The 19,737-nt window shown below is 41.5% G+C and overlaps 2 protein-coding genes across 2 annotated transcripts; both read right to left on the bottom strand.

Moving 5' to 3' along the window:
• Positions 1-6,491: 6,491 nt before the first annotated feature.
• On the bottom strand, positions 6,492-7,231 carry LOC145859579 (4-galactosyl-N-acetylglucosaminide 3-alpha-L-fucosyltransferase 9-like; the record flags this gene model as incomplete). The annotated part of the gene is made up of 1 exon (XM_082959551.1): positions 6,492-7,231. A coding segment is annotated over one exon (552 nt), but the record flags the coding sequence as incomplete, so codon positions are not given.
• A 74-nt stretch (positions 7,232-7,305) lies between these two features.
• LOC106564979 (uncharacterized) lies at positions 7,306-10,911 on the bottom strand. Its single transcript, XM_045691309.2, has 2 exons — positions 10,257-10,911; positions 7,306-8,494 (listed from the first exon to the last, which is right to left on the bottom strand). The coding sequence occupies exons 1-2, from the start codon at positions 10,348-10,350 to the stop codon at positions 7,386-7,388; spliced, it is 1,203 nt and encodes a 400-aa protein (XP_045547265.2). The 5' UTR covers positions 10,351-10,911; the 3' UTR covers positions 7,306-7,385.
• Between the last annotated feature and the right edge of the window lie 8,826 nt (positions 10,912-19,737).

The following is a 19,737-nucleotide window of genomic DNA, read 5'->3' as shown; positions in this document are numbered from 1 at the left end:
TACTGTTTAACCCTTAGTGTTTATTTAGTGATTTGATGCTGTGTGCTTACATCATACATGCTGGACACTGAGTGTACAAAATGTTAGGAACAGGAACTCTTTCCATAACATAGACTGATCAGGTTAATCCAGGTGAACGCTGCTGGGTCTTTCACGCTCCAGTTTCCCATGTGTATCAGGAATGATCCACCACCCAAAGGACATCCAGCCAACTTGACAACTGTGGGAAGCATTGGAGTCAACATGGGCCAGCATCCCTGTAGAACGCTTTCGACACCTTGTAGAGTCCATTCTCTGACGAATTGAGGCTGTTATGAGGGCAAAAGGGGGTGCAACTCAATATTATGGTGTTCCTACTGTTTTGTACAATCATGTTGACCTTAGACACTGTATAACTAGTATCCATGTGTTTTATCACTTGTTATTTTAATACTGCACTGGGTACACTTAACACTTCTAATAAAATAATACATATCATGTAAAGAATGTTTGCCAATACTTAATTAATACATTGACTTCGGATGGAATGTTTAACTAATAGACCTGTTTATAAAACAAAACAAGTTCTCCCACTTTTTGATGTGCCACAATACCTATATATACAGTGCACTGTGTATACATAGTAGTCACACAGCCTCGACTCCGGAGGACTAATGCCCATTTCGTAAGAATGACAATACAGCATTGATGGGTATGTTATTGTGAGACTAAATAAACAGGGACAGTGTAAGTACACATAGTTAGTTACTTATACTGAACAAAAATATAAACTCAACAATTTGTATGATTTTTACTGAGTTACAGTTCATATAAGGAAATCAGTCAATTGAAATAAATGCATTAGGCCCTAATCAATGGATTTCACATGACTGGGAATACAGATATGCATCTGTTGGTCACAGATAACAACAAATAAAGGTATGGGCGTGGATCAGAAAACCAGTCCGTACCTGGTGTGACCACAACTTGTCTCATGCAGCGCGACACATCTCATTCTCATAGAGTTGATCAGGCTGTTAATTGTGGCCTATGGAATTTTATTATACTCCTCTTCAATGGCTGTGTGAAGTTGCTGGATCTTGGCAGGAACTGGAACACGCTGTCGTTCCAGAGCATCCCAAACATGTTCAATGGGTGACACGTCTGGTGAGTATGCAGGCCATGGAAGAACTGTGACATTTTCAGCTTCCAGGAATTGTGTACAGATCCTTGCGAGATGGGGCCATGCATTATCATGCTGAAACATGAGGTGATGGCAGCGGATGAATGGCAATGGGCCTAAGGATCTCATCACAGTATCTCTGCATTCAAATTTCCATTGATAAAATGCAATTGTGTTTGTTGTCCGTAGCTTATGCCTGCCCATACCAAAAACCCCACAGCCACCATGGGGCATTCTGTTTGCAACGTTGATAGCAAACCGCTCTCCCACACGACGCCATACCCATGGTCTGCGGTTGTGAGGACAGTTTGACGTACTGCCAAATTCTCTAAAACGACGTTGAAGGCGGCTTATGATAGAGATATGAACATTCAATACCCTGGCTACAGCTCTGGTGGACATTCCTGCAGTCAGCATGCCAATTGCACGCTCCCTCAAAACTTGAGACATCTGTGGCATTGTGTTGGGTGACATTTTAGAGTGGCCTTTTTATTGTTCCCAGCCCATGGTGCACTTGTGTAATGATCATGCTGTTTAATCAACTTTTTGATATGCCACACTTGTCAGGTGGATGGAATATCTTGGCAGAGGAGAAATGCTCACTAACAGTGATGTAAACCAATTTGTGCGCAACATTTGAGAGAAACAAGCTTTCTGGGATCTTTTATTTCAACTCATAAAACATGGGACCAACACTTTACATGTTGTTTATATTTTTGTTCAGTGTAGTTACAAGACAATTATACGTATTTACGGTTTGTGTGATTACACATTGACATTTTTCTGTGCTTCAGATTTAAGTAATTGAAATTGTGCCTAAACGGCTCACCTTAACACTTAAATTTTAGATCATAATTTTATGACAATAGTTGAAAGTACTGTGTAATACTGTATTTGCACTGTACCCTTCTATGTAACATGGCTGTAAATGCAAATATGTAGAGACACTGTGGAATCCATCCTGTTTTCTCCTATCACAGCCATTAAAGTTACCATTGGCCTAATGGTGAAATCCCAGAGCGGTTTCCTTCCTCTCCGGCAACTGAGTTAGGAAGGACACCTACAGTTGAATTCGAAAGTTTACATACACTTAGGTTGGAGTCATTAAAACTCGTTTTTTCAACTACTCCACAAATGTCTTTTTAACAAACTATAGTTTTGGCAAGTCGGTTAGGACATCTACTTTGTGCATGACACAAGTAATTATTCCAACAATTGTTTACAGATTATTTCACTCATAATTCAAATGCCTGAAGGTACCACGTTCATCTGTACAAACAATAGTACGCAAGTATAAACACCATGGGACCACACAGCCACCATACCGCTCAGGAAGGAGACGTGTTCTGTCTCCTAGAGATGAACGTACTTTGGTGCGAAAAGTGCAAATCAATCCCAGAACAACAGCAAAGGACCTTGTGAAAATGCTGGAGGAAACAGGTTCAAAATGATCTATATCCACAGTAAAACGAGTCCTATATCGACATAACCTGAACGGCCGCTCAGCAAGGAAGAAGCCGCACATGGGGGCAAAGATTGTACTTTTTGAAGAAATGTCCTCTGGTCTGATGAAACAAAAATAGAACTGTTTGGCCATAATGACCATCGTTATATTTGGAGGAAAAAGGGGGAGGCTTGCAAGCCAAAGAACACCATCCCAACCGTGAAGCTCGTGTGTGGCAGCATCATGTTGTGGGGGTGCTTTGCTGCAGGAGGGACTGGTGCACTTCACAAAATAGATGGCTTCATTAGAAAGGGAAATTATGTGGATATATTGAAGCAACATCTCAAAACATCAGTCAGGAAGTTAAAGCTTGTTCGCAAATGGGTCTTCCAAATGGACAATGACCCAAGCATAGTTCCAAAGTTGTGGCAAAATGGCTTAAGGACATCAAAGTCAAGGTATTGGAGTGGCCATCACAAACCCTGACCTCAATCCTTTAGAAGTTTTGTGGGCAGAACTGAAAAAAGTGTGTGCGAGCAAGGAGGCATACATACCTGACTCAGTTTCAACTGCTCTGTCAGGAGGAATGGGCCAAAATTCACCCAACTTATCGTGGGAAGCTTGTGGAAGGCTACCCGAAACGTTTGACCCAAGTTAAACAATTTAACGGCAACACTATCAAATACTAATTGACTGTATGTAAACTTCTGACGCATTGGAAATGTGATGAAGGAAATAAAAGCTGAAAGTCATTTCTCTACTATTATTCTGACATTTCACATTCATAAAATAAGGTGGTGATCCTAACTGACCTAAAACAGGGAATTTTTACTAGGATTAAATGTCAGGAATTGTGAAAAACTGAGTTTAAATGTATTTGGCTAAGGTGTATGTAAACCCTCGACTTCAACTGTATTTCTTTGTAGTTACTAGGTGTATTGATACATCATCCAAAGTGTAATTAATAACTTCACCACGCTCAAAGGGATATTCAATGTCTGTTTTTAATTATTTTTTACCTCTCTGCCAATAGGTACCCTTTTTTGCAATGCATTGGGGAAACCTCCCTGGTTTTTGTGGTTGAATCTGTTTGAAATGTACTGCTCAACTGAGGGACCTTACAATTATTTGTTTGTGTGGGGTACAGAGAGGTAGTCATTACAAAATAATGTTAAACTCTATTATTGCACACAGTGAGTCCATGCAACTTATAATGTGACTTAAGCAAAGTGTTACCCCTGAAATTATAGTGCCTTCAGAAAGTATTCATACACCTTGACCTAATTCCACATTTTGTTGTGTTACAGCCTGAATTCAAAATGTATTAAATATATTTTCTCACCCATCAACACACAATACCCCATAATGACAAGTGAAAACATATTTTTATACATTTTTGCAAATGTATTGATAATTAAGTACAAAAAGATCTAATTTACACCCCCCTGAGTCAATACTTTGTAGATGTAGAAGCATCTTGGATATGTCTATCAGTTTTGCACATCGGGATTTGGGGATTTTCTTCAATTTTCCTGGCAGATTTTTTCAAGCTCTCAAAAGTTAGATGGGGAGCGGCGGTGAACCACTATCTTCAAGTCTTTCTCCAGATTTTCAATGGGATTCAAGAATGGGCTTTTGCTGAGCCACTCAAGAACATTCTTGTTCTGAAGCCATTCCAGTGTTGCTTTGGCTGTATGTATGGGGTCATTGTCCTGTTGAAACGTAAATCTTTGCTCCAGTCTAAGGTCGTTTGCACTCTGAAGCAGGTTCTCATCAAGGATTTGCCTGTATTTGGCTACATTCATTGTTCCCTATATCCTTAGTGTCCCAGTCCCTGCTGCTGAAAAGCATCCCCACAACATGATGCTGCCACCACCATGCTTCACGGTAAGGGTGGTGTTAGACGGGTGATGAGCTGTGCCTGATTTTCTCCAAACATACAGTAGCACTTTACATTCAGGCCAAACAGTAAAATGTTTGTCTCATCAGACCACAGAATCTTTTCATGCCTTTTTGCAAACTCCAAACATTCTGTCATGTGCATCTGGTGAAAACATATCTCCCATAAAGCCCAGATTGGTAAAGTGCTGTAGAGACTGTTGTCCTTCTGGCAGGCATCTCAGGCAAGCAAATCTGTAGTTCTCTCAGAGTGGTTATTGGGTTCTTGGTCACCTCCCTGACCAAGGTCCTTCTTGCCCGGTTGCTCAGTTTGATTGGACGGCAAACTCTAGGCAGAGCCTGGTTAGTTCTATATTTTTTTTCATTTCCTAATGATGGAGAACACTGTGCTTTTGGAAACTTTCAACACTCTAGAAATGGTTTTATACCCTTCCCCAGATATACACCTTATTAAAATTCTATCACGGCAACAGTTCCTTGGAGAATCATGGTATAGTTTCTGCTTTGACATGCACTGTCAACTGTGGGGTCTTATATAGACAGGTGTGTTTCTTTCTAAATCATGTCCAAACAATTGAATTGGCCACAGGTGGACTCCAATCAAGTTGCAGTGACATCTCAAGGATCATCAGAGGAAATTGGATACATCTGAGCTCAATTTGGAGCGTCATAGCAAAGGGGTGTGAATACTTAGTATTTAAATGAGATTTTTGTATTTAAATTTTAAATACATTTGCAAAAATGTCTAAACATGTTTTAACTTTGTCATTATGGGGTATTGTGTGTAAATGGGTGACAAAAAAAACCAAGTAATCCATTTTGAATTTAGGCTGTAAAACACAAAATGTGGAATAAGTCAAGGGGTATGAATACTTTCTGAAGGAACTGTATTTAGGCTTGCCATAACAGCATAGTTGAATACTTATTGACTCAAGACATTTTCAGCTTTTATATTAATTAGTAAACATTTCTAAAAACATAATTTCACTTTGACATTATGGATTATAGTGTGTAAACCAGTGACACAATCTCAATTTAATACATTTTAAATCCGGGCTGTAACACAACAAAATGTGGAAAAAGACAAGGGGTGTGAATACTTTCTGTAGGTACTAATATATATATACACACACACACACACACACACACTGAACAAAAATATAAATGCTCATGATTCATGAGCTGAAATAAAAGATCCCAGAAATTATGTGATGTGTGTATGGTGTCCAAGGCTATTTGCCTAGAAGGCCAGCATCCTGGAGTCGCCTCTTCACTGTTGACCTTGAGACTGGTGTTTTGCGGGTACTATTTAATGAAGCTGCCAGTTGATGACTTGTGAGGCGTCTGTTTCTCAAACTAGACACTCTAATGTACTTGTCCTCTTGCACAGTTGTGCACCGGGGCCTCCCACTCGTCTTTCTATTCTGGTTAGAGTCAGTTTGCGTTGTTCTGTGTAGGGAGTAGTACACAGCGTTGTACGAGATCTTCAGCTTCTTGGCAATTTCTCGCATGGAATAGCCTTCATTTCTCAGAACAAGAATAGACTGGCGCGTTTCAGAAGAAAGTTCTTTATTTCTGGCCATTTTGAGCCTGTAATCGAACCCACAAATGCTGATGCTCCAGATACTCAACTAGTCTAAAGAAGGCCAGCTTTATTGCTTCTTTAGTCATAACAGTTTTCAGCTGTGCTAACATAATTTGATGTAATTTTATCTGTGGCCAATGACCTTGAGCCTTCTTGGAAGGGCATTTCTAATGTAACTATATAGCAGGACCCAAAGGGCTAGAATTTTCTATGTCTATCCTTATTAAGGACTTAGACTTGGCGGTAACGTAGAGTCCCCATGAGTGACAGAACACTGAGCAAATCACGGCGCAACGCTCCTATTTTCTGCTGGCTTGCCCCACCACCACAGAAAGCACTGAGCTAGGATGAAACACCTGCATTTTGGAGCTGCCTTACTCAAGAAAACAAATAAGAGACCATGTTTTTATGCAGCTTTATTAACTCAATGATTTATATTTTTTACATTGTTTGCAAACGGATAAGTGACACATTAATGGCCAAAAAAAAGGCAAGCCCATATTTTTTGGAGGTGCTGAAAATGTGGGGCTCAAAACACCAAATATTTGTAAATGTCCCAATATTTCTGGAGATCACTGTAAGTGCCTTATTAACCAAAATACCATTTGTAAAGATTGTGAACAACTCTGTACTCCTTATGTGTTCCCACATGGTCACAGGCATAACAAATAGCATGGGTGAACTCTTGATATTGTTGAATTAGATGGCGCTGAGCAGAAAAGTGTTCACGCCACTGAAAGTAGTGCAGATATGCCTCATCATCCTTGTTCAACTTCAGGAGGAATTCTGCCAAGGCTTTCGCATCTGGAAAGTCGTTAACATGGATGAAGGAATCTCCTGGGACAAAGTCCTCATAGTTTTGTCTGGGTGGGCCCAATACTACTGGTACAGTTCCTGCTGCAAGTGGTCCATTTAGCTTCTCAGTGATGTAGTCTCTGTGGACTGAGTTCTCAAAGGAAAGGTAAAACTTACAGCTGGAGATGGTATTGTAGAAGTCCTCATAGTTCAAGAAACGGCCAAAGGCCTTGCCAAAGACTTCCACCTTAACGTGTTTGACAAGTTCTCTGTAATAGTTATACCTTTGGCCTGCTCCAGTGGCAGGGTTATTGTTACTCACAATCCAGCAAACTAATTTATTACATTTACATTACATTTAAGTCATTTAGCAGACGCTCTTATCCAGAGCGACTTACAAAATGGTGCATTCACCTTATGATATCCAGTGGAACAACCACTTTACAATAGTGCATCTAAATCTTTTAGGGGGGGGGGGGGGTTAGAAGGATTACTTTATCCTATCCTAGGTATTCCTTAAAGAGGTGGGGTTTCAGGTGTCTCCGGAAGGTGGTGATTGACTCCGCTGTCCTGGCGTCGTGAGGGAGCTTGTTCCACAATTGGGGTGCCAGAGCAGCGAACAGTTTTGACTGGGCTGAGCGGGAACTGTGCTTCCTCAGAGGTAGGGGGGCCAGCAGGCCAGTGGTGGATGAACGCAGTGCCCTTGTTTGGGTGTAGGGCCTGATCAGAGCCTGAAGGTATGGAGGTGCCGTTCCCTTCACAGCTCCGTAGGCAATCACCATGGTCTTGTAGCGGATGCGAGCTTCAACTGGAAGCCAGTGGAGAGAGCGGAGGAGCGGGGTGACGTGAGAGAACTTGGGAAGGTTGAACACCAGACGGGCTGCGGCGTTCTGGATGAGTTGTAGGGGTTTAATGGCACAGGCAGGGAGCCCAGCCAACAGCGAGTTGCAGTAATCCAGACGGGAGATGACAAGTGCCTGGATTAGGACCTGCGCCGCTTCCTGTGTGAGGCAGGGTCGTACTTTATCTTTTTTGGGCAGCACAAAATCCTCCCCCTGGCCTTTCCTTGCAGTCAAGCGCCAACGAATAGGGATGTCTGCGTCCTGCCTGTAACTCAAGGTCAAATTGAAAAGGTTCTCTAGACCAGATAGCCTGTTTGTGTTTGTAGGGGATTCAACATGGAACCAGATCCACTTCTGGAATGGTGGCCTGGGTGATCGAGGCAAGTTGGATAAATCTCGCTTAATGGATTTGTGAAAGATAAGCACCCCGTCTGCCTTGTTGTACATTGACCTGTCATCAGTCAGGAGACAGCTATCAATGTTGAAGAGAGTGGCGCAATCGCTTAAGTCAAACCTGTAGTGTTCAGGCCAGAACCACAACAGCATAATGGGCTTGTCTGGTAGGGTCTTAGCCAAGGAGCTGTTGTGCTGGCCTTGGGGTCTCTCTGAGTACTGAGGTGGGAAAGCAGGCAGGGGAGGGCAGAACAGAGATGGTGCTGAGCTGTAATGCATTAATAACAGCGCCACAAATCCTCCTAAACTAATAATCGATAGCAGAATGACACGTAAAACTCCAGTTAGGTAAATGCTAGACAGCATTTTGTCTCCTGTAAAGAGAGAACATGTATCATTAGGAATTTGAATGATTGTAACAATGGGAGAAAGTCAGTACTTTGCTCTCATCCTGTACCTGTAAAACAACTTTTTCATAATACCAATAATGAGCATGTAAACAAAGCGCTATTAAGGCTGAAATTGTCAGTCCACGAATCAGATTTCTTCTATTTCAAATAGGAATTGTCTCTTTCTTTCAGCACATACCTGACTACATCAGGAATCAATTTCTATGTAATTTATTCATCATTAACATTTACTCTCTGCAGTTCCTGTTGCAACTACAGTTGAATTTGGAAGTTTACATACACCTAGAGTCATTCACAAGGTCTTTTGCTGTTGTTCTGGGATTGATTTGCACTTTTCGCACCAAAGTATGTTCATCTCTAGGAGACAGAACGTGTCTCCTTCCTGAGCGTTATGACAGCTGTGTGGTCCCATGGTGTTTATACTTGCTTACTATTGTTTGTACAGATGAATGTGGTACCTTCAGGCGTTTGGAAATTGCTCCCAAGGATGAACCAGACTTGTGGAGGTCTACAATTTTCTTTTGAGGTCTTGGCTGATTTCTTTTGATTTTCCCATGATGTCAAGCAAAGAGGCACTGAGTTTTAAGGTAGGCCTTGTAAAACATCCACAGGTACACCTCCAATTGACTCAAATGATGTTAATTAGCCTATCAGAAGCTTCTAAATGTAACCGATGTGAAATGGCTAGTTAGTTAGCTGTGGTGCGCGCTAATAGCGTTTCAAATCGGGTGACGTCACTCGCTCTGAGATCTGAAGTAGTTGTTCCCCTTCCTCTACAAGGGCCGCGGTTTTTGTGGCGCGATGGGTAACGATGCTTCGTGGGGGTGTCGGTGGTTGATGTGTGCAGAGGGTCCCTGGTTCAAGCCCAGGTTGGGGCGAGGAGAGGGACGGAAGCTAAATTGTTACATAAAGCCATGACATCATTTTCTGGATTTTTCCAAGCTGTTTAAAGGCACAGTCAACTTAGTGTATGTAAACTTCTGACCCACTGGAATTGTGATACGGTGAATTATAAGTGAAATAATCTGTCTGTAAGCAATTGTTGGAAAAATTACTTGTCATGCACAAAGTAGATCGATGTCCTAATCGACTTGACAAAACTATAGTTTATTAACAAGAAATTTGTGGAGTAGTTGAACGAGTTTTAATGAATCTAACCTAAGTGTATATAAACTTCTGACTTCAACTGTACATTTTTATTTCAAAATGATAGGAGAGCTGATAAGTGATCCACCCTTTTGCTTGACTGACCTGCTACTCTGCTTTTTGTCAATTTCATCTGGTGACAATTGGAATGCATTATTCTTGACTCTATTTTAAAGAGCAGAGGAAAATGAACTGCTTCAACCTAGTCATCTGGCAGTACTTCACCTGCCATGCACCTTTCATGTTGAGTTTCTTAGTGTATTGGTATTTCAGCATTTTTACAGGTTCTTAACAACAGTCATTAAAACGTATTGTGCTGTTACAGTAAAACATCTACATTTTAATCAGAAAAAATCTAAATGCTATAGCTAAATCTCTTTGCTAATAAAATAATCTGTGTAGCCAATATAGAAAACACTCGTTATAAAAGTGAATCCTGTAAGACAAATGACATTCATGTTAATTCTTCTTTAATTTTACCATTCAACGAGGCACTAATAAATTATAAAGCCTGGGTTTTAGAATTTTAGTCGTAATCGTAATCCTAAAATATTTTTGAAAAGGAAAGAGGAAGTCTCACCGTTCAAGAGGTTTGTACTCGTGCTGTATTCAGAGCTGCTGCTGACGTCATTCCTACACACTCTCCATGAGAACTGTGCACCTGTGTTGTCCATCTTCTCTATTCATCATCATTAGTTCAATACAGTTATAGGAAACAGTGATCGTTTGTTTTAAATTATTCTCAAAATATATCAAAGGGGAAGAAATATAACCCTTCTGGCCACCCTAACAGCAAGAACAGAAAGCATTGGGTGGGTTTGTTTTGCATTTCCGTGGGTGGAGGTTTCAATGGAATGGTCTAAAATGTACAAACACTGGCCATGGAAAATGAACTCGCCCATTCTCGTCAAGGGAAAATGGGTGGGTCGTGGGGAGCCCGGGCTTGGTAAATGTTACTTTTCAGCCACAGATAATAAACAGTGACGTCAGAACCTGGGAGAAAAATGTTTTATCTTTTCCCGCAATGAGGCGCACTGTGGTCATTGGCGCCACCTGGAGGCAAATACAGAGTAAAGATAATAAAACGAAAAATACAAGGCAAACATAATATAACTGCAAATGATTAAACAAATGCAAAAACGATAGTAAGCTTAATCCAAGGTGGTCAGTTGCACCTCGTCAAGGTGGTTGGCTGAGCGTCTTCTACTCCTCTCTGACCTTGCCGAAGCATCAAGTATCTTTGAAAAGTTTAAAACACAATCAATCCCTTATTTTCCACACTTTATTAAAATCAACAGAGCTACTGGCTCAACCAAAGTACCACTTATAAAGGTTGTGGACATCATAATAACATGCTAAACAGACAGGTTGAATTACCTCTTCCTAGATTGTCAGGAGGTGGGGCGTGGCCTTGAGGTACCTCCTCCATGTGTCGATATCTTGCTGTGCCAAAGATGAGAACAAAGCATGTCAGGTGTGAGGCTAAAGCGCACCTGAAAGGTCAAAGTACAACATCCTGAAACCATTTAGGACACCAGAGGTGACAAAGTGAACTAGTCTGACAAGGTGATATGGTCATAATACATATTTCTGGCATTGGCAAATTTCTTGAGTGGAAACTTGAACATTTTAAGCATTCTGTGCAACTTCTGGCACAAGTTTACCGTGAACACTGGCTGTACCTGCTTCAGTTACAGTTTTAGCCAGTGGCCAAGCAGGCTACTGTGGCTATTTGGGCATAACGTAGGCCTATCAGAACAGTTTACCAACAAAACCAATGGAACAAATGCACCCCATAACATTTTAACATGGAAATAGCTATTGATTTCTATGATATAGAACCTAGAGTGAGTTGTGTGGGAAAAAGTGGGAGTATACAGCTGGTTAGTGGGCATTGCAAAGGGCTCTGTTTTGTAGCCCTAGACTCGCCTTATCTACCCCACCCAACTCACTCTAGCTATAACTAGCATAATTAAAATATTTAAAATAACCTACCAAGTTGTTGACCATATGAAGAGTACAGTATTAGATAAATAGGCTTGTTGTTCAGGCTGTTGTTTATAGGCTTGTTGTGTAGGTGCAAGTTAAGACTAAACTTGCCAATTCCTTTGTCATGTATCAACCACAGGAGTTTGGTGACACCTTCATTCGGGAGAACGCGCTCTGGGTAATGACTGGAGCGGAATAAGTGAATGCTTTCCAGGTGTTTGATGCCGTTCTATTTGCTCCGTTCTGGCCATTATTATGGCCGTCCTCCCCTCACAAGCCTCCTGTGGTATCAACCTGGCAATATGCTAAACCTGTTGTGCAGAATGCTAGGGAATCGGACCATGACTATATGTCTATGTCTCCCTTTCCATTTGTTGTTTAGGCATTAGACCATTTCAATGTTTTTTTGTTTGTTTTTAATTGTAGTTTGCAGAGAGTCTAGTGTTGTGAGAGACGATAAACAATAACCATACAGACAGTGACTAACATTCCAACTATGGAGACAAACAATGAGACTATATGCCGATGCACTCGTACAACAAATTAAAAGTTAATTTGCTTTAAGTTATATTCAAAAGGGCTGATATTATGTTGCTTCAATCACAATTCCTACATTAAAGGGAATCTGTTTAAGGAAAGATAGTGTAAACTAATTGGGCAACTATATAGTGATTTGAAGTTCATTCTCTTAGCCCACTGGGCACACCACGTCATTTCAATGTGGAAATGTGTGTAATATTTGGTGGAGACATTGATCCTTTATTCACCCACTCTAAAAGACAGCCAGAAGTTTGGGAATTCATCAACGTGTTATCACTATGCTTTTAACCATATAAAAGCACAACTAAATTCCAATGGAAAAACAATGTCTGATTTTTGGTTTAGTTGTCATCTAAATGTGTTATAACCGCGCTTTCAACCATTTAAAAGCACAACAAAGTTCAAATGGGAATACAATGTCACATATTTTGTATTTATACAACAACTTACATTTTATCACTGTGCTTCCTTCATCTATATAATAGTACAACCAAATGACCTGGATTGCAGTTGAGATTATATTAAAAGTACATAGTCCAAGTGAGCAATGCTGTTTGGGATTCTGCACAGATTATTATAGCAATTGTGAAGATCTCCACAGACCTGTGACCTTTGCATGCTATGTTGAGCATGCAAACTTTCTATGATTACATAAGAAGACATTTATAGTTACAGTAACCTCAACATGTGTCCATGGATGGGTAACTCATGTTAAGGTCGAATAAATACTGTTAAATTACTTTGTAAGAGCCTTAACTTTAGGCTATTTACTGTCTTACAAAGGTCATACTGAATTGTGTTTGGTTGACAAGAAACCAAATAGCAACATTTAAAGAAGATGTATCTAATGCTTGGATAGTTTCATCTGAGCCACTGGATTAATCCTATTCTTGAACTTTTATTTTACTTGGAGATGTGAATCTATACTGAACAAAAATATAAAACACAACATACCACAATTTAATTGATTTTACTGAGTTTCAGTTCATGAGGAAATCCAATTAATTCATTAGGCCCTAATCTATGGATTGCACATGACTGGGAATACAGATTCATCTGTTGGTCACAGATACCTTAAAAACAATGGGCCTCAGGATCTGGTCTGAGTATTTTTGTGCATTCAAATTACCATCACTAAAATGCAATTGTGTTCGTTGTCCGTAGCTTATGCCTGCCCATACCATAACCCCACAGCCACTAGGGGACATTCTGTTCACAACGTTGACGTCAGCAAAGTGCTCGCACACACGATGCCATACACCTGGCCTGTGGTTGTGAGGCCGGTTGGACCTAGTGCCAAATTCTCTAAAACAACGGAGGTGTCTTATGTTAGACACATGAACATTCACTTCTCTGGCAACAGCTCTAGTGGACATTCCTGCAGTCAGAATGCCAATTGCCTGCTCCCTCAAAACTTGAGACATCTGTGGTATTGTGTTGGGACAAAACTGCACGTTTTAGACTGGCCATTTATTGTCCACAGCACAAGTTGCACCTGTGTAATGATCAAGCCGTTTAATCAGCTTCTTGATATGCCACACCTGTCATGTGGATGAATTATCTTGGCAAAGGAGAAATGCTCACTAACAGGGATGTAAACAAATTTGTGCACCAAATTTGAGAGAAATATGCTTTTTGTGCATATGGCTCTAAGATATGAATAATATTACTACACACATCATACTAGCGAGCCAGCCAGCTAACGTTAGCTCGATACAGTTGAAGTCGGAAGTTTACATACACCTTAGCCAACTACATTTAAACTCAGTTTTTCACAATTCCTGACATTTAATCCTAGTAAAAATGCTGTTTTTAGGTCAGTTAGGATCACCACTTTATTTTAAGAATGTGAAATGTCAGAATAATAGAGTGATTTATTTCAGCTTTTATTTCTTTCATCACATTCCCAGTGGGTCAGAAGTTTAAACGCGTCGGGAAGCCTTCCGCAAGCTTCCCACAATAAGTTGGGTGAATTTTGGCCCATTCCTCCTGACAGAGTGGGTGTAACCGAGTCAGGTTTGTAGGCCTCCTTGCTTGCACACACTTTCAGCTCTGCCCACAAATTTTCTATAGGATTGCGATCAGGACTTTGTGATGGCCACTCCAAGACCTTGACTTTGTTATCCTTAAGCCATTTTGCCACAACTTCAGAAGTATGCCTGGGGTCATTGTCCATTTGGAAGACCCATTTGCGACCAAGCTTTAACTTCCTGACTGATGTCTTGAGATGTTGTTTCAATATATACTGCTCAAAAAATAATGGGAACACTTAAACAACACATCCTAGATCTGAATGAAATAAATAATCTTATTAAATACTTTTTTCTTTACATAGTTGAATGTGCTGACAACAAAATCACAAAAATAATCAATGGAAATCCAATTTATCAACCCATGGAGGTCTGGATTTGGAGTCACACTCAAAATGAAAGTGGAAAACCACACTACAGGCTGATCCAACTTTGAGGTAATGTGCTTAAAACAAGTCAAAATGAGGCTCAGTAGTGTGTGTGGCCTCCACGTGCCTGTATGACCTCCCTACAATGCCTGGGCATGCTCCTGATGAGGTGGCGGATGGTCTCCTGAGGGATCTCCTCCCAGACCTGGACTAAAGTACCCGCCAACTCCTGGACAGTCTGTGGTGCAACGTGGCGTTGGTGGATGGAGCGAGACATGATGTCCCAGATGTGCTCAATTGGATTCAGGTCTGGGGAACGGGCGGGCCAGTCCGTAGCATCAATGCCTTCCTCTTGCAGGAACTGCTGACACACTCCAGCCACATGAGGTCTAGCATTGTCTTGCATTAGGAGGAACCCAGGGCCAACCGCACCAGCATATGGTCTCACAAGGGGTCTGAGGATCTCATCTCGGTACCTAATGGCAGTCAGGCTACATCTGGCGAGCACATGGAGGGCTGTGCGTCCCCCCAAAGAAATGCCACCCCACACCATGACTGACCCACCGCCAAACCGGTCATGCTGGAGGATGTTGCAGGCAGCAGAACGTTCTCCATGGCGTCTCCAGACTCTGTGACGTCTGTCAAGTGCTCAGTGTGAACCTGCTTTCATCTGTGAAGAGCACAGGGTGCCAGTGGTGAATTTGCCAATCTTGGTGTTCTCTGGCAAATGCCAAACGTCCTGCACGGTGTTGGGCTGTAAGCACAACCCCCACCTGTGGACGCCGGGCCCTCATACCACCCTCATGGAGTCTGTTTCTGACCGTTTGAGCAGACATATGCACATTTGTGGCCTGCTGGAGGTCATTTTGCAGGGCTCTGGCAGTGCTTGTCCTGCTCTTCCTTGCACAAAGGCGGAGGTAGCGGTCCTGCTGCTGGGTTGTTGCCCTCCTACGGCCTCCTCCACGTCTCCTGATGTACTGGCCTTCTCCTGGTAGCGCCTCCATGCTCTGGACACTACGCTGACAGACACAGCAAACCTTCTTGCCACAGCTCGCATTGATGTGCCATCCTGGAGGAGCTGCACTACCTGAGCCACTTGTGTGGGTTGTAGACTCCGTCTCATGCTACCACTAGAGTGAAAGCACCGCCAGCATTCAAAAGTGACCAAAACATCAGCCAGGAAGCATAGGAACTGAGAAGTGGTCTGTGGTCCCCACCTGCAGAACCACTCCTTTATTGGGGGTGTCTTGCTAATTGCCTATAATTTCCACCTGTTGTCTATTCCATTTGCACAACAGCATGTGAAATTTATTGTCAATCCGTGTTGCTTCCTAAGTGGACAGTTTGATTTCACAGAAGTGTGATTGACTTGGAGTTACATTGTGTTGTTTAAGTGTTCCCTTTATTTTTTTGAGCAGTGTATTTACATAATTTTCCCTCATGATGCCATCTATTTTGTGAAGTGCACCAGTCCCTCCTGCAGTAAAGCACCCCCACAACATGATGCTGCCACCCCCGAGCTTCACGGTTGGGATGGTGTTCTTCTGCTTGCAAGCTTCCCCGTTTTTTTCTCCAAACATAACGGTGGTCATTATGGCCAAACAGTTCTATTTTTGTTTCATCAGACCAGAGGACATTTCTACAAAAACTACAATCTTTGTCTCCATGTGCAGTTGCAAACCGTAGTCTGGCTTTTTGTGTGGCGGTTTTGGAGCAGTGGCTTCTTTCTTGCTGAGCGGTCTTTCAGGTTATGTTGATATAGGACTCGTTTCCTCCAGCATCTTCACAAGGTCCTTTGATATTATTCTGGGATTGATTTGCACCTTTCTCACCAAAGTACGTTCATCTCTAGGAGACAGAACACGTCTTCTTCCTGAGCGGTATCACAGCTGCGTGGTCCCATGGTGTTTATACTTGCGTACTATTGTTTGTACAGATGAACGTGGTACCTTCAGGCGTTTGGAAATTGCTCCCAAGGATGAACCAGACTTGTGGTCTACAATTTATTTCTGAGGTCTTGGCTGATTTCTTTTGATTTTCCCATGATGTCGAGCAAAGAGTCACTGAGTTTGAAGGTAGGCCTTGAAAAACAGCCACAGGTACACCTCCAATTGACTCAAATGTCAATTAGCCTATCAGAAGCTTCTAAAGCCATGACATTTTCTGGATTTCTCCAAGCTGTTTAAAGGCACAGTTTACATACACTAAGATAACTTCTGACCCACTGGAATTGTGATGCAGTGAATAAGTGAAATAATCTGTCTGTAAACAATTGTTGGAAAAATGACTTGTCATGCACAAAGTAGATGTCCTAACTGACTTGCCAAAACTATAGTTTGTTAACAAGACATTTGTGGAGTGGTTGAAAAATGAGTTATGACTCCAACCTAAGTGTATGTAAACTTCCGACTTCAACTGTAGCTAACAGTACGCTTTAACTTGAAATGAAGATGACTTGCTGACAAAATTAGAAACGTTTAATATATGAATGTAGCTAGCTAGTCTATTTTACCCGTATACATGGATGGATGCTTCTCCCTCTGTCACAGATGCCATGGTTGCACTTAGTTTGAAGATGTAATCCTGAGACATGTTTTAAACAATAGCCTTCTGTGTGTTCTCTTTGACTCCCTCTGCATATTTGCAATAAAACACCAGAATTTCCTTAGCTGTCATACTCTAATTCCACTGGGCATTCCAATGATTTCAAAACTCGGTCCTCTAGAAAGTGGAGATAACACTTTTGCAGTTCTACTATGTGATATCTTTCAAAAAAGCTGCATTAGAAAGGATTACCTAATGACCAGCTCATGTTATAGACAGAAGCGTGCTACATGGCAGACCAATCCGAACTCAACTCTCGGGATGTCCGGCCCATTCATTATCTCAGCCAAACATGGCTAGCGGGAAGATTCCTGACGTTTTCCGTGGCTACACCAACTAGGCTCATAATTTAACAATTGTATATAAGTTTTTATTAAGGCACATGAACGCTCACATGTTCCAGAAGGCATTTTTGCCCCCCAAAAAATAAAATAAATAAATAATTCAAATGGCTCTCCTGTCAAGGAGTGACATACGCCAAGTTTCCTGAAATTAGTCACATTTGGTACGGACCAAAAATCTTGGGAACGTTGAAATCAAGGCCGCTGGACTACATAAAAAAAAGTCACCGTCAGTCCATGCTTAGTAGGTAATAAACCCTACCTGGTTACAATGAAAGCAAGATCATTTGTATTTGCCTTTATTTGCAAGTCAAGCACCGATCATGTCACAAGCGTATAAATAAGGCCCCTAAAATTGTATACAAATAAATACAAAATGTCTGGAAAATAAAATGGTTTGATGGAAACATGGCTAATGTTATCAAAAACAAAGGAAAGCATTAATGATCGAAGTTTTAGGGATGCTGGCCCATGTTGACTCCAATGCTTCCCACAGTTGAGTCAAGTTGGTTGGATGTTCTTTGGGTGGTGGACCATTGTTGATACACTTGGGAAACTGTTAAGCATGAAAAATCCAGGAGCGTTGCAGTTCTTGACACACCCAAACTGGTGCTCCTGGCACCGACTACCATCAGTTTTTTTTTTTTTTGCCCACATTGGCACATATCAGACTGCTAATACAGGACTATTAAAGGCCCAGTGCACTACTTTTGTGGAAAGTATTGCCCCCAGCTGCAGTGTTGCCAACTTAGCGACTTTGTCGCTATATTTAGCAAGTATTCAGACCCCCCCTAGCGACAAATTTTCAAAAAAGCAACTAGCAACAAATCTAGCAACTTTTTCTGGTGTTATTGGAGACTTTGAGACTGACGTGAAAGCACGTATCGTTCTTACTCTTCGCAACGAGCAGCAGGTGCTGCCGTGGGCCCAACCCCTGTCCCAAAGCACTCACAGGCGGCCCAGTCCTCACGCAGCAGTCCCTCCCAGCTTTGCAGTTAGAGCAGGAGATGTTCACCCCTCCGCGTCCAGACTGCAAATGAATCGTGCATGCGGGAAGCGCTGCTGGCTGATCCCACCCTGGCTTACATTCAAAAAAATGTTTTAACCTGAATTAAGGCCAGACTAGTTACCATAATTCTCTCACATTGCCATTGACAGTTTTTTCTATTGTCTCTTTTGGTCCATTTAGATTGTTAATGTAGATTGTATACAAACAAATGTAAAAAAAAAAATAATAAAAAAATAAAATGTATGGTTAAAAATGTCCATGTTTTACTGTGACTTGTTGTAAGCTTCTATGTGGACCATGAGGTTAAAAACCAAACCAAATTAAGATTTGTTTTTGTTTTTTTAAACTAAGTAACTCCGCCAGAGTGTCTCTTTTGCCAGTCCGAAGCCCAGATAGGAGGGTTGGAATTGTGATATAAAAAAAAAAAATAATTGACAGAAAGTTCATTTGTAGTTCTAAACATATTTAGGGTGTTTTTTACTCACCTTGTCTCTCCCACGACATTATTCCTCTCTCCTACAGCTTCCATCACAATTACATGTACATGGCCAATTATGCAAATTAAGTGATGCCGTCATTTAGCGACTTTTAGGACTGCCAATAGCTACTTTCCTTACTGAGGAGTTGGCAACACTGCCCAGATGCTTCTGCAGGACACTCAGCACCCCTACTTCCCGCAGCTATGACTAACATACACCGTTCAAAGGCACTGAAATGTTTTGTCTTGCCAATTCACCCTCTGAATGGCACACATACACACGCCAGTATCTCAAGGCTTAAAAATCCTTATTTAACCTGTCTCCTTCCCTTCATCTTCACTAATTGAAGTGGATTTAACAGGTGTCATCAATATGGGATGATAGCTTTCACCTGGATTCATCTGGTCAGTCTGTCATGGAAAGAGCAGGTGTTCCTAATGTTTTGTACACTGTGTATAGCATCAGTTTAACATCATGTTTTCTCTAATTCTCGTGCTGTACGGACCTTGAGTTCTCACATCCCAAGAGTTCGCACATTCTGGCAACTCTACTTATGTCATAACGTTTCCTTCCAGCGCGGTAGTCTCTCCTCCGCTATTTCCGCTAAAATTGTCACATGACAGATAAAAAATCCTTGCATAAAGCATTCCCTTCACAATCTTTCTGTTATCATTTAAAAAAAAGACAGTAGGCTATTCAAT

The sequence above is a fragment of the Salmo salar genome, chromosome 12 (assembly GCF_965601325.2).
Source record: "Salmo salar chromosome 12, fSalSal1, whole genome shotgun sequence".
Classification (NCBI taxonomy): domain Eukaryota; kingdom Metazoa; phylum Chordata; class Actinopteri; order Salmoniformes; family Salmonidae; genus Salmo; species Salmo salar.
The sequence above is the reverse complement of the archived record's forward strand: the minus strand, read 5'-3'. Positions and strand labels throughout refer to the sequence as shown.

Bases quoted from the DNA above. Each gene is read 5' to 3' on its own strand.
- LOC106564979 (XM_045691309.2), bottom strand. From the start codon at position 10,350: ATGGACAACACAGGTGCACAGTTCTCATGGAGAGTGTGTAGGAATGAC. The intron at 8,495-10,256 runs GTGAGACTTCCT...CTCTCTTTACAG, and splicing joins GAGTACAAACCTCTTGAACG to GAGACAAAATGCTGTCTAGC.